Genomic DNA, 12541 nt, shown 5'->3' on the forward strand with positions numbered 1-12541 from the left:
AGGCACGCAGGTGCGTATGCTTCTCACAAAAGAATAGCCTTCCCGAAGTGGCGCGTCAGGGGGCAGCGCCACAACCGCCTCCAGCGGCTGTCCGACATAGTGAGTTGGCAGTGACGTCACCTGCCCCCTCGGCGGTTGCGGCTGGCGCTGCTCCGTCGTCCGAGAAGGGGCCATCAACCTCCGGGCTGGTGGCCTCAAAGGCCTCATGCCTTGAAAAGAGGCCTTCTCGACAAACAAATCGCTCACAAGAGCGGGTGTCCAGCGCTTCGCAGGAGGCGATGGACACGACACCTACTCAAATGGCACCACTAGCGCCAAAGGAGCGGCGAGAATCTCTGGAGAAATCGCATTACGGGACCGGCAAAGGGCCCTGAAACCTAACTTTTCTTGTTAAATACACAGCACTAACCTCTACTTACAGATACAAATACAAATACCTTTTTTTCAACATCAGGGATGTTAGGGGTGCACCCAAAAAGCCTATGACTGGCTTGACAGAGGAGCGCACTCCCGTACATAAAAACAGGTAGCAACAGAACACGGACACAACAATTAAAAAAGGCTACAGTGCATAGGTAAATATCATATTCAATAAAAAATTTGTGAACATCCTTTTGCAATAACAAATAAGTGAAGGCGGCAGAATTAACACGAAATGCTCTGGAACACTGAGGAATGCAAAACGAAGTATAACAAAAAGAAAAGAGAAAGGAGGCGCAAACTTGCAGTAAAGAAGAAAAAACTTGGAGCATTTTCCTCTATATTTTATGGGTGCCGTTCACGAAACCGGTAATGACCACAGCGTTCGGTCCCAGAAAAAAAAAAATACCTAAGTGCGCATGGTTTTAATCTGTTGAAAACTATTGAAAGAAAATGCACCTAACTTTCATGGCCCGGATACGTACTCTTTTGAATAGTTCTTCTCTTCCTGTTGCTCCTTCGCTAATGACGATTCTTTCATAGACGTATCAAATGGCTTAATATTGCTCATTTATTACATCAGGGTCAACCCATCCGATACTTCCCAGACGCGAGAAGGGATCATCGCTGAGTCTCTTTCTCAAAAAAATGGGAAAGTTGGTGATGTGCGAATGAGGTTTCACCAAAGTATTTATCTCGAAAAGGAAAAAAAAAAGCTTCGGTAATATAAGCGTTATTTCAAGTTTCCACGAGGAAGTAATAGTTGTTGGAGGTAAGTTTTTTTTAATCAAGTTATTTGCAACTAGGTGCAACGACAAATATTATTTTAAAATATAATACTAGCGTGATTATTTCACATGACGTCACAGGGAAACACATTTCGAATATTTCTGCGTTCAATTGACTTAGTAAAAAAGCAAAAAAAATGCGCTTTCAAAAATTTTTACCAAGCATCGTTAATGCTTCAGCTGACAATGACTTTTTTTACTATCATTTCTCCATGCTTTAGTCTAAAGATAAAATATTCTTAAGCAATCAAATTACGTATTCTAAAGAAAATTGCTTACGAACTTGCCAAAAAGTTATAATTTCACGATGTTAACACCTAAATTAGGCATTAAGGCCCTCCAGATAAAAATACACGAGATAGCTTAATATATACATCAGCCTTTCTGTTTGTGCTCTGGAAACTTTATTTCAAGTAAATTTTGTTTGAACAGATAAAAAATCCATGTTTCCGAGAGTTGTGGATAGAGCTCGGAGCTAACTAATATATTCTATTAGCAATTCTATTAGCTATATAGCTATTCAAATATATGTGACGCGCAGAAACACTTTCATTTGATACGGGCTTGATGGTTTTGCGTGACATTTGTTGGATAAAGAGTAAAAGCAGAATTAAAATATCGTAGGAAGCATGATTTTGACCTAATTCTGCATGACTCAGCACTAGAACCAGATGTACGAGTTCGTAAACTGCATTTGTTAGAGCATCCAAAGCGAAAAAGTGTGATATGTAACTTTGCAGTTTACGTAAAATTAGCACGATCGCTAGAAGTCTGTTGAAAAACTCCCACTCACAAATTTGCAAAAAATTTCAGAGCGCTGGGCAATACATCCACTTTGTTTGTTTTAGATGGCTGAAAAGGTACAGCTTCCGAAATTGTGATTACACTTCCTTATTGGCGATTTGGAGTTTTGAATTTTGCCCGTGGGATCTGTAATCCAATATTCAAGGTTATTTTTTAATAAAGTGTCGGCCTGAATAAATAATCGGCTTGCTTCAGCCAGTAGGTCAGCCATAACTTATTCTTTTAAACGGAGCAAACCTTATTACAATCGGCGACAGGCAATTCCCAGGAAACAGATTTCTGCGTTCCCATGTATTTAGACAGGACTTTATGGTGTTGAAGTTCCTCTAAAGTCTAAGAACCATGAGAAATCATGCACTGACGCTTCCCGTAGAACTTAACGGGCGTCGGTTGCCTAAGCTAATTATGTGCAAGAATGATTATTTGCCCTCCGGCGCGGTACGTCCGCGGTGCTTCAGCTCGCAGTGCCCAGTAACCTGTAAGCGTTACGAAATTTTGAGATGGACTAGGTATTTCAGCAATCGAAATTTAACCGTTAGTTATCAAGCCACTCAAGAAAACTTAAACCCTATTAATTTAGGTTATTTTTAATGTTGTTGCTAGCTGAGGTCGTCGAGCGCAGGCAAACCGCGCTAATCATCATGATGATGATGATGACAGTCCGGGAACTCGAGCAATGCAGCAGCACTCGAAGCACGTTATCTTGTGAAATGTGGGAGCCACACGTAACGGAGGCGCAGCTGTGCGATTGCGGGGCTAAAAAATGTTTAATTATTGAATGAAAAATACTGCAGAAAATGAACGCCCTATTGCTTCGTTGTTAACCTTTCTAGATAGCTTAACCTCTACGGATGAAGGTGTCAACTGCACATACGTGTCGCTGCCGTGAGCATTACACCGGCGCCACATAAGCCCTCATAGGCAAGAGGAGTTTCGAATTATTCTTGAAAGAACGAAACTCCTACACGTAATCCAGGTTGAAACTAACACTCCATTCGAACACTTCGTACTGTAACAAAGTAGCGACCAAATCCGAACGGCTTTTTTCCGACGCGATTGTCGAGCAACATGAAACGGACTGTGGTGCGGAGGCAGGTTACGCGCAACTGCCTATGGATGGCGCCACAGTCGATAGCGCACTACAGCAAAAGGGAAAGGAGTCTCAACTCCCATATCTACAGGAACAGAAGCAAGCACCGCATCACAACCGCACGCAACGCAGGCGTTCTATCATCCGCGACTTGCGCGGCCCTGCAGCGTCTATGGTCTCGGAGGCACCCGATCGCGCCCGAAATTTCCGTTGTTCGCCCTCTCAAGCATCCACGGTTGAAGGCGCGCGCGCTCCTTCCCTTCGCTCACTGTCTTTCTCCCTCTCAGGGCACTACGGGTGTTCGCTGCCGAGATCGCTTCGACCGCTGGACGAGGCTCGGGATTCAGCAGCCGGCGGCGTGCGATGCACGTTGCTCGTCGAGTCGCTCCCTGGGCACAATGTTTACGAGCACATGGTAGAGGCCGAGTGACGCTGTCTTTTCTCTTGAGGGTTGGAGCGGTCGGAGTGTTCCGCTTTTCTAGAGCAGCTCCTGAGAGCAGTCTGTAAATTTCTCGACTTAAAAATTTCGTGTCATGGGGCTTTTAAATCGACCGGAGTCGTAAGCGCGGTCAGGTAGTTTTAACTCTGCGACGGTGCTATCTATGTGCGACCACGCAGTGTAGGAAGTATCGAGGGAAGCCGACCCTGTTCTTCAAGACTCAAAGGCGGCTGGACGGAAGTTTTTGACCTGGTCTTGTGTAACGAGGTGTCCGCCTTAAGACAACAATGAGTTCTGATTGTTTCAAGTTCTGAAAGTTGTAAGACTGCAACAGCGTGGCTCTTGAGACAGCGAGAAGTGGATCATCGTTTTTCAGCGGCCTGCGAAGGTATGTGTCACAATGTGTTCTCGTATAAATGATCGCATTTATTCTTTTAGAAGATCATTCTCAAGTAAGGTAAATTTATTTGTTGCTAAGACAAAAGCGACCAGATCATTACGCGTTTTTACAAGTGGAGGGATTTCGTATCTATATTTCTCTTTGGGAAGGAGGCAAAAATTTCACTTGCGAATAATTTCTCACTACAATAGCTATTCTAAGCGAGCAAAAGATAGTGTATACCAGTTTGATGAGGCATATAATAAAGATTATATTTATTTGCTACTTGTCCTTAGAGCAACATGACTGCTAAAGTCATCTTTCGCAAAAATGTTTAATTTTTTTCTATTTCTTGAAGGACAGGTAGGAAAATCGTCGTTGTGATGCAGAGAAATGTTTATTTATTTTATTTTAATGACGCACAATCTATGCATATATTGTTCAGCGTTGCGTATCAGGAGAACAATTATCATTGCGAATCTGCGGATCCGTTTGTTTCGCCTGTATTTTTCCCTACTACCCACGAGATGCTTCCATTCAGTTCGATGGATGGATGGATGTCATACGCGTCCCCTTCGGAACGGGGCGCTGGGCTGCGCCACCAAGCTTTTGCTATTATACTGCCTAATTTCCTAACTAGGTAAAAAAAAAGAACCCACCATGACGTCCCACAACCAAATTTCTTTACCCCCTATTGTGAACTTTGCTTTTGCACCTCTCCATTTTTTGTCGTTTCCCTACTTCCACCAATCTTCCAATCGCGTCTTACTAACCTCTATTGTGCATGTGTTTACTTTTCCCCTGCTCTCGCTGTACCCAAGGGCTTCAAGGAGGCCAGTGGTGCCTAAATCAGGCATTAAATTAGGCAGATGTCTTCACATTCTAATAAAACATGCTCCATCGTTTCCCTAGCTTTACCGCAGCCAAGCACATGCTTCTTCTTCCTTCTTATATTTCGCTTTATAGGTGCGTGTTCTAAGGCATCCTGATCTCGTTTCGAAAAGTAATGAGCTTTGAGTTATCATAAATGGTTTCCATGATTTGAATAGGAAGTCCCTATCGTAGCGAGACAAAACATTATTTCCGTTATTTTGGAACATCGAGCAATATGGCGCCCCATTCGTGGCCAATTTGTATGAAATAACTTCACACATAAATTCTCTTACTCTGACATAACTGCGCACGGACTACCACTCGACACCTAACGCATCAGTAGGATGTACGCAATTTGGTTGCGTGATTAGAACTATTGCAGGATGCGGGATGATACATTTATTATTACTATTAATAATTTTCGCCTATGGTGGCCCAATTTCGATGGGGGCGAAATGCGAGAACATCAGCGCACCTAAATTTAGGGGCACGTTAAAGAACCTCTGGCATGGTATGGTACTATAAAACCTTATTGAGGTAATGCAGGTCGTGAGTGGTCGAGATCATTCCGAAGTCTCCCACTACGACGTGCCTCATGATCAAATCGTTGTATTGGCAAATAAAATCCCGCAATTAAAATTTTAATTAATGATACTATTGCTATTTTTAATAATAGTAATACTAATAGTAGTAGCAGTAGTAGTAGTAGAAGTGAGTACATTTTCTTGAAACATTTTTGTGTTTTATAAACTCCATTTAACGAGAAGTGGGTGCTATAAGCGGCGTTCGCTAATCAATGGTTCTCATAACGGATGTAAGCGAAGCAATGATCAGGAAAAAAAAAGAAAACAAGGATTTGGCATTCACAGACTTTGCGTACGCAAAATATAAATGTTTCCAAAAGCTTCCTATGCACTTGGGACATTCTACGCGAATTGCCCAAACCCCTGCTCTTAACTACGCATTAGTTTATTTAAAGTAATATAAAGTGCTTACTGTGAAAATAAAGACACCTCACCCACATATTGGAATTGAGACATTTTCTTTGTGTACTTGAGGGCCAATCGAACCTACTGGAATGGCGCCAAACAATTCAGAAAAATGAGTATGACTAAAATTTAGCACTTTCTTTATTGTGACAAGACTAACATTAGTATATTTTGCAGATGTAGTCTTTTGTTACAAACAATTTAAGCACTCTCTTGTTACCCAACTTTTTGGGCTTTCCTCGTAATGTTGTCAAAAATACAGCGCTCGCGCAGTACGAAAAAAAAAAGATTGTAATATCATTGTAAATTTAATTATTACCTCAACGCTAAACAAATAAGACGCAAAACCACGCTGCACTTGGAGAAGAGCATCTTGGCCAATGTTTACGGATGAGTAAAACATTGTAGCTTTCTTTTTGTAATAACCTGGCGAATAGCCACCGTGGTAGCGAATAACTTCAACTATTTCCATAGAGAGATAATAAAATGCAATTTTTTTTTCGCGGAAAAGCAGCGATTTCGAAATTAAGACTCACATCGCAATATGTGATTTTAAGTTGGGTGCACTGCACAATTTTACGGCCGGAAAAACAACCGCACTTCCGCACACGTTGCTGCAATGCCGTTGCTGGATTAGCTGTGTACGAACTAAGATGCGAAACACGTGGTTGTACAGCACGTCTATGTGGTCCGGCTGCGAGTTCCCAGCGACATCTTTGGTATACTAGGTTTGTCAGAAAATGGGTTAGAAATTCCGTCTAGTTCAGTTTCAGTTTTCCGCGTATGACAGGGCGGAACTTATTCTGTTGAAATTAGCAGCGCCAAGCTTTGCACCTCGGAGAGCAGCCGAGACCTCCCCGCATGACTGGCATCAACTTTTGCATAGGATCATTTGTCTGGTTCTTATGGTTCTATACTTATTTAGTATATTTTTCAGCATTCTTTGTTTACTTTCTGCTCGAGTTATTTTAGAACGCGTGCCTCTGTGGTAAAACAACGCCGAGGAAATAGCTTATTTCTATATTTACGAATATTGCGCACTTTTATTTTCTGAAATACCCGTATAAAAAACATGTTGCTGGTTGTGTGAATTCAAAGACAAACCGCAGCAATGGCCAGCGCAGCGGCGACTATTGGCCCTCATTTAACGCCGCAGTGCGGAAGTTCAGTAACGTGTGCGCCAGCACGGTTTTTATTTCCCGCAATAAAACTGTGCGCTGAAGCACAAATTACAGGAACATTTTGTGATGTGAGTTCCTATTCGACAAAGGCACCTTTCTAGAACGAGAATATCATCTTTAAATGTTTCTGCAGAAATAATCAATATCATTTTCGATGATGGCCGCTGTTTCCTTGATTTCGACAAAGAAGGCTACAAAGTTTTACTGACGCGTAAGTATCGGCCAAAACGCTGTTTTCCAGTTAAGTGTGGTTTTTCATAGCCTGTACGACATAAGCACAATTTAAAATTTGGCATGTAATATGCTCTTTGGACATTCGTCTGAAATCAGTTTTGGCTGTACGTATAGAACCACTGTTCGCATTAAGCGGCTAGAAAGCGCTATGTTTTCATCATTTTTGGAGCGGATTTCACACAATCAGTATGATAAGATAGTTAATAACTTCTTTCTAATTCAAAGCCATGTATGTGAACTATAATAATTTAGGGCTTCTGACAATGAAGAATGTTTTGGAAATGAATATATTTGCTAATCTATTATAAAAGGTTTGGCACTGCCGAGAAAATTAAATGGACTTAATTGCACAAAAGAATAATTTTCACCTGAAATATGTTCGGGAAAATGTCTTTTTTTTTCCTGCTGTACCAGTTACCACATACTTTTTTTTTTATCGAATCGGCTGGGACAGTAACATCGATTCACTCTCTCAAATGAGGTATCCCTCGAATGCCGCATGCCTATCCCAGTAGTCTCGTACACATACACAACAGCCACGGAAAAAAAGAAAACGCAAATCAACCCTTTGCGGCTCCGTGACTTCAAATAATGCCTTTAGCTGTGCCCATAGCTGTGCGTTTCCATAGGAACAATCTCTCTAAATGCGACATTACTTTTATTACTCGCTTCCATACTAGCACGACCTTGCAACCGAACAACGCTTGCAGGCCACACTGTGATGGTTGCCACCGGCGCTGATAATCAATTGCAGTTCCTGACAGAAAACAGCGAAAACCTCGGCGTTGCTTGAATTGCAGAAGGAAAGCACCACGCACTGTCCGGTCATCTCCTGACTACGAGATGAGCCCGGCTGGACGATCATCGCTGTTGACCGCAGCCGGTTCGAGGCAGAAGAGAAACACGGCATTCTTTGTGGCGGTCGCAGCTGTTCTCTTCACCGCGGCGAGCATCTCAGGACAAGCTTCGCCTGACGTGATTCGCATCGGTGAGTACAACGATTACTTACGTTGTAGATAATCTCATTTAGCCAAAAACGACCAGTCTGGAAGTGAATTGCCGCAGCCACTGCCCGGGTGCAAGGAATGTTCCTTATCGGCGTTTTGTTCTTTCCGGGCTGCTTGTGTTGTTGTCGGTGTCGTGGCAAAGATGGAACAAGTGGGTTTATTCTGGATGTCGAGGTTAGCAATAGTGCCTCTTTCAGGATATATACTTCGTCAACAGAGCCCTGAAATGTCGCAAAAAATCACTTAAGCAGGAGGCACAATATTTCTCTTCCGGCGATTTGATGGGCCACCGGAAACACTAGACGTATTACGAGGAGAAGGGAAAAGAGGGTCTCGGTTTTCATTAACCACGACCACATTAGCCAAGCTGGAAATGAAGCCAAGGATAGCATAGGGGTAATTAAGTGTTGTTGAAGTTGTCCTGTGCAAAATAAAAAAGGGGACGAGAACTTGTCGCTGGCTCAATTGCCAACAGAAAGAAGCAACCTGAAAATAAAGCACGTACCTATGCATTATATGCAAACCCTATGCAAATAATGTTTGGACATTTTTATTGAAGTTAATTTTAAATCTTTGAAATATTGTGGAGGAAGGTTAAAATAAATGAAAGTGAAAATGAAATAAAAATGAGTTCGTTTTGCAAGATGGTATGCGGACCTTGACAGCATCATTTATTCTTCCATGTATGAATTGCGGTAGTAGTAGGGGCTTGCTGTGTACCTGAGGGTCCTGAAAGATGTTATGAAAAAAAGGCAGAGACGAAGTTTTTTTTGCGAGGCCATGGTAAAGAATGTCAGTTCAGAATAAATTTCATTATGGTCATATTTGCAGTTCACTGATAGCCAGAATGACTAAAACGGTTTGAGTTGCTCTGGACCGTTTCAAGAAAACGTACTCGCTTTTGCTGACCATAATTGCAAACAGATGCAGCGTATTCCTGTTTTAAACACATCAATATTTTATAGAGCATGACATTCGAGGAAGAACAGGAAACCGAGAGGTTATGGCGAAGAAGAGAGAGAAAGAAGTTTAATGACACGAAATGCCGAGAGGTCGGCCTGAGGTATATTCCTCTAGCCAGCTACTCGGCATTGGGGGAAGGGGAAGAGGGAAAGAAAGAGGGAAGAAAGAGGTGCATGATGGGTGACGATGACGATAGAAGGAAGATGTAGAACATATGGCAAGCAGTTTGGCGAAGAAAGCTTATGTTCTGCAAGCGATGTTCAGAACTTAAACACAGCGAGTTTTCCAGGTAAAATTAGTTCTATTGATTACACCAATGTATCTGTAGCTTGTCCTGTGCTCTATTGGGTAATTATTAGGGTTTCGAGGGAGCAGTGAACAATTAATTTCTGAAACAAACTTGAATTTAATGTTGTTGTCTTCCACCAGATGGAAACAGCATCAAGAAAATTCTGTGCAATATTTGTGTGATTCACAGACGGCATTTCTTTAAATATTATATCATCGTCAGAAAACAAATGAATGTCCAAGGAAACGCAGCTCATTAAGTTTTTATTCTATATAGCAAAGGGGAGAGTACCAAGTGCGGTAACTTGAGATACGAAAAGAGAACACGGCTTGCCACTAAGTCAGCTGTTATATTGAAACATAGAGGGAGCGTTTACTTAGAAAGAACGCTCAAGCTTTAAATTTCCCTTATGGCCAATGTCAATAACGAAGTGTCTCTATTAATAGCTTGTGACATGCTGAATTGAATGTGTATAAAATTCTCAAAATGTACCGTAATGTAACGTAATGTACGTAAATGTAATCTGCGGTGTCAGCATACATGATGGCGCCGCTTTGAGCATGTTCCGAGGTAACCTGACGAAGAAAAATTTCCAGGATTGTAACACGCTGGTTAGCATTAAGACCTGACTATTGAAGAGTACTGAGATCCATGTTCAAATATCTGTGACGGGAAGCTGTCGGGAAAGGTTGCTTAAATGCTATATGACTAACCGCGGTGCTTACGCAATTGTCTATGCTGGCATCCATGCACTTTCTTTCAATGCGCATCCGTATGCGGGGTACCAGTCACAGCGTTAATCTTACAAGGGGTATTAGTTGGTTAAATTCTGAAAATTGTGCTGTCGTTTAATGGGGAATGCTTGTTACCTGATTTGTAAGGAGTAATCACTTGACCAAATTCCACTCCGCCAGCAGATAACCCGTGTCAAGAGGTTTTTCATAAATATAAGAACAATAGCAGAAATGGCAGTGGTGCTTTTAAAGAACTTGGAACAACGAGATTCACAACCCGGAGATTAGTGAGATTGAATTCTCTTAATGGTATTCTCGTTGCCAACTGGCTCAATCGTCATTAGAAACATTAAAGGACAGTTATGAATCTGCGCGGCAGGCAAGGAAATGTCGTAAATGTCAAAAAGTGTTGTGCAAGAACGTCGTTTAAAACACATGCGCATTGGCTCTATGAAACAGCGTTTGGTGAAAAGTCGAGCAAGCTTATGTCACCCTCATAGCTGGCGCTTAAACTGCGGCAGAATTTCTTCGTATAAAGTTTGATCGTCGGTGGCGAAGTTATTCAGAAGAAAACGTTTTTTTTGCATTTTAAGTCCTCTAATGCACTCTTCAAAGGCAAGTTACTAGGTTCTCCAACATATGATGTTCTAACTAGCTTGACGTTCTGCTCAGACGTTTTCTTGTATTTGAGATACTTTTGACATGGGTACGGTAAGTGCCACAGAGCTTTGTGTTTAGAAGTAGCAGTGCCAAAGTAAATGTATTTATTTTCAATTGATTACGTTTAGCTTCAGCATGAGCCAGTTGGTTTATATACCGCAGTGATCGAACTCCTGAAATAATACTTTAAATAAATTGCATAGATCATTCTTTAACTGTTCGACGTTAGCCTGCTTATAGTTTCATGGGTCTTTTTAATTTCTGGAGCTTTTGAACATCGGAGATTGATAATAATGTAGAGCGAATTGGAATCGTTGAAAGCATGGCCTGTAGGCAATACTGCAAATGGTGTCTAGATGAGATTATAAAAATAAGTAAATAATTTTTCATGGTGAATGAAACGGTTCTTCTGAGCACATTTATCAGCACCGCAAAGGAAACAACTCAGGAGAAATAGGCGATTTCTGTGGCCAATATTGATAATGCATGTAGAATTAGGAGATCGAAGTTACGCCGAGAGAACAATGCACGGGCTTCCACAGGCTTCGCGCGTTTCCGCGCCCTGTACATTGTTCAGAGACATCGAGTTTCCACAATATCGAGGAACAAATGCACTGAGACGGTTCGGCGCCCGCATATATTGTCCGTAATTCAAGTGAGTCACATTCACCACAGTCATAACTAGGACGCGCAACCGAACGCATTGTTTGAATTCAGGTTATGGTAAAGCATGTTAGCTCAATCGTTTAGCAAGATCAGGCAGATGTACCAAGACGCACCCTGCAACAAGCACTGTATTAACATAAACGCTTCATTATAAATGGGCCTCCTAACTGCAATATTTCTGTCAGACCCGGTAATAACTCCCGGATGGGTCCAAGGGATTCATTGGCTATATAGCGCTCGTCGACGTTTCCACACACACACACACACACACACACACACACACACACACACACACACACACACACACACACACACACACACACACACACACACACACACACACACACACACACACACACACACACACACACAAAACGGCATTCATTAATTCAGGCTTTCAAGTACTTCTTTGAAGTACCCGCTTTAATAATTCCACCTCCAAACATCGCTTTGAGGGCGCAAATATGAACTTTAACAACAGCACCATGGCGAGCTGTTTGCTGGAACTACTCAAACATTTAGATAATAGTAATCTAACGTGATTAAAAAGAAATCAGGCAAGCAAGGATGAAACGCGTGTATTGAAGTTCACTATACGGTATTTATTTATTTTCGAGAAGAAAACATACACATATGAAGTTTCCAGAATTCAAGCAGGACTGCGCTTAAGGTGGAAGTTATAAAGGAAGCCCTACGCACAAGGTGCATGAACTTTTCGCTGGAAACACACTAAGATGTAAAGGGGTTGCTGAGTCGTCGTTATTTACACATAAGGCGGGTACACATCAACACGCGTGTACAGTTGACACTGACTGAATTTCGGCTCTTTGTAACATAGAAACCAATGAGGCCTATCCTCACTGCGGAAAAATTCTTTTGTTATCCGAAAATATCGCCGGCTCCCAACTCGAAGCCTAAATGTTTCGCCCATATACACGCTGTTGACGTTTTCGCGAAATGTCGTTTCTTATTTTAGTGTGCAACAAGTCTCCTAAATGAAACCATAGTTAAACTCCGAATGAAAG

General features: G+C 41.9%; 1 protein-coding gene across 2 annotated transcripts in view; it reads left to right on the top strand.

The window, feature by feature from the left end:
- The first annotated feature begins 3216 nt into the window (after nt 1–3216).
- The window catches only part of LOC135899214 (glutamate receptor ionotropic, kainate 2-like), a 202724-nt gene continuing 193399 nt past the window's right edge, over nt 3217–12541 (top strand). For both annotated transcript variants that reach the window (XM_065428470.1, XM_065428471.1), the window contains exons 1-2: nt 3217–3929; nt 7998–8185. In XM_065428470.1, coding sequence (XP_065284542.1) covers nt 8041–8185 — 145 coding nt within the window. In that variant the 5' untranslated portion in view covers nt 3217–3929; nt 7998–8040. The remainder of the gene's footprint in view (nt 3930–7997; nt 8186–12541) is intronic.

The sequence above is a fragment of the Dermacentor albipictus genome, chromosome 5, assembly GCF_038994185.2.
Source record: "Dermacentor albipictus isolate Rhodes 1998 colony chromosome 5, USDA_Dalb.pri_finalv2, whole genome shotgun sequence".
In the NCBI taxonomy this organism is placed as follows: domain Eukaryota; kingdom Metazoa; phylum Arthropoda; class Arachnida; order Ixodida; family Ixodidae; genus Dermacentor; species Dermacentor albipictus.